General features: G+C 35.5%; 1 protein-coding gene across 1 annotated transcript in view; it reads right to left on the reverse strand.

Moving 5' to 3' along the window:
* LOC105112806 (cytidine/deoxycytidylate deaminase family protein) overlaps nucleotides 1–2,704 on the reverse strand; it is a gene marked incomplete at its 5' end in the record, with an annotated part of 8,040 nt that extends 5,336 nt beyond the window's left edge. Inside the window, 5 exons of the mRNA XM_011008664.1 lie at nucleotides 306–619; nucleotides 695–820; nucleotides 1,389–1,488; nucleotides 2,338–2,472; nucleotides 2,621–2,704. Of these exons, the coding sequence (XP_011006966.1) occupies nucleotides 306–619; nucleotides 695–820; nucleotides 1,389–1,488; nucleotides 2,338–2,472; nucleotides 2,621–2,704 (759 nt within the window). The remainder of the gene's footprint in view (nucleotides 1–305; nucleotides 620–694; nucleotides 821–1,388; nucleotides 1,489–2,337; nucleotides 2,473–2,620) is intronic.
* Between the last annotated feature and the right edge of the window lie 6 nt (nucleotides 2,705–2,710).

Consider the following 2,710-nt stretch of genomic DNA (forward strand, 5'->3'; position numbering starts at 1 on the left):
AGCACCCACCCACACCCCAACCAATACTAAATTATATTATTTGTGTATGAGGCCACACTAATCAACCAGTTTAGAATGTACCACCATTATTAAAAACAAAAGTGCCTACTCCACTGGAATTAAATTTCTAGAGACTAACCATGCTTCAATTCTATAGATGATCATTTGAAAAAAAAAAAATGTGCCTCGTTGAAGACTAGAAAAAAAGCTTCCAAATTATACATGAACATCTAAAATGCTGCTTGCGCACAGACATATGATATCTCAGAAAGAGAATAAAAAATTTGAAAAAAGAAAATAGGAACCTTGTGTATCACACCAGATGAAATAGCAGATGCTGTAAGTGTCCCTCCACACTCCCACAATATGGAAAGATACCCACGATCATGAAAGTATTCCATAACTTCTCTAGGATTTAGGATATCAAACTCAACCACTTCCACTCCTTTGGATGCAAGTAATTTCTGGAAGCTCCTTCTGGCACCCCTTTGTGTCACAACAATGGTAGATACATCAGAAATGTCCCAAAGGTTTGCCTCCTCAGGAAGATTAAATGTTTGTGTCATTACAATCCGTGTGGGTGTATGCCCACCGCCATGCCTGGCTGTCAGACGTGGATCTAATTCAAATAGCAAATTAATACCACATAATCAGCAAAAAAATTACAAAGTCAAAAAGTAATGATCATACTTACTGTCCCTGCGTACAGTATTTCCTCCAACAATAATGGCATCGCTTCTACCCCGTAGTTCAAAAACTCGATTCCTTGATTTCTTGCTGCTTATCCATGCTGCATGCCCACTAGTAGTGGCAATTTTTCCTATTTGCACCCACGAAGACTATTGTCAGACTTCTTTACCAAAAGTTCAAGGTATCCGTGTTTAATACGAATCAAGTTAATCCATACAAGCACCCCCTTGGCTATTACTATTGACAACCCTTGAAATTTTTTTATCTGATTTCAACCCCTGAAATCACCCCGTCCATTACAGTCCATCCATTTGTCCATTAAATAACATGAGTTGCAAAAGTTTCATTACCAAATATCATAAAAAAATTGAAAAAAAAAAGCATCAAAATTAATAAACTCCACCAATATAATGCTAAAAACATCATTTACAACGATAAGATAAAATTATCATCAAGAAATCAACCCTCGATGGTTTAATGACTTTTTAGTATTCTTACAAGGAAAACATTGAGACTTGCATGTGATCTATAACAGCTAAGTTAGATGGAATATAACAGACAGGGTGTCAATAAAAAACATTATAGTTTGATGAAATCAGAAAAATAAAGATGTTAATAAAAATGGCTAATAGTTCAAGGGGGGTTCGCATGGTTTAACCTAAGAGTCAATAAGATCTCTATATCTCCATAATGCTTACCGTCAAGAGTCATAGCATACTTGAGAACAGAGAAGGGAACTCGGGAAGTTGCTCGATGAATTAGAGGAGCATTCACAAGTAGGCAAGATTTTCGAGCTTCCTGAGTACATAGTGTAAAGAAAGAGAGAATATATAAAGCATGTGCCACTAACTTTCACAAATGATTGTCAAATTTAAAGAAGTATGCCACATACAAAAATTAGTACCTAAAGCTAATGCATATGCATCTTTTCATAAAATTCAGAGCAAGCCCACTGTACCTCTTCAAGCTCTAATAATCCACCAGCCATTACGTGAATCAAGACACAAAAAACGAGCAACTCAATAACCTACTTGACATGGGGGTACATGTATTGACAATCTGTACTTATCCATCATATTACTCAATATGTTTGATGGATACCATGAATATTTGAAGTTGTTCTTGTTTGCCCTTCTTCTTTTTCTTTTTCTTTTTCTTTTTTTTTTTTGAGACAAATTATCTAGAGAAGAACCGATCAGTTTGTTCTCTTTTCACATCAAAATACAGTTAATATTGGCACTGATAGCAAAGAACTGTAAGCAATTAATCAAGAAACTAGGCTGAGTTCGTAGAGCTCCGTGGATGATTTTTTGGAAAAACCATGTTTGGACTTTATTGTTCAAATAAATTGTTGTCCCAAAGTTCGATAAACTGACCAAGTGAAATTTAATTTTTTTTCCTGCTTTACCGGAGTGAATTAATTCACCAGGAACTAGCTTGCTTCTGTGCCGTAAAACTGTGCTTTACAAAGCAATTGTTAGCAAAACCTAGAAAAAAAAATATATGGTTGGCAAATAGAATCAGCAAGGACCAACTTAGCAAATGACATAGTCAGTAAAGAAGCTGTAGTAAATTTGCAAAAGTAAGATGTACAGCTTCATTGTATCAGAGAATAAAATGGTGTTTACAGACAAACAAAAATCTTACCTCCATAATTTTACTCTTTAGATCCTCACCTACAACATCGACCTGCAAACCTTGACCTCTTAGTGAGCGTATAGCATTCCCATGAAGATGCTGCAAAGGATGTCTGATTCCAACCACAACTCTTGTAATTCCTGCCTAATCTACGCAAACGTCAATCAATCAACTACTAGGTCACAATGTATAAATCTAATTGTCACATAATAATTAATTATCATCATGATTATTAAATTGTTTTTATCTTACATATCAACAAACTAAACAATTAAAAATCCAAGTGAAAAACCTGAACCAGAGCAGAGACAGCGGATTGGTCACCATGGCAATCACCAGGTTCCATATTCAAATAAGCAGTGCTGCCTTTGCTAAAAACGCC

This window comes from Populus euphratica, unplaced genomic scaffold (genome assembly GCF_000495115.2).
Source record: "Populus euphratica unplaced genomic scaffold, PopEup_1.0 scaffold363.1, whole genome shotgun sequence".
Lineage (NCBI taxonomy): Eukaryota > Viridiplantae > Streptophyta > Magnoliopsida > Malpighiales > Salicaceae > Populus > Populus euphratica.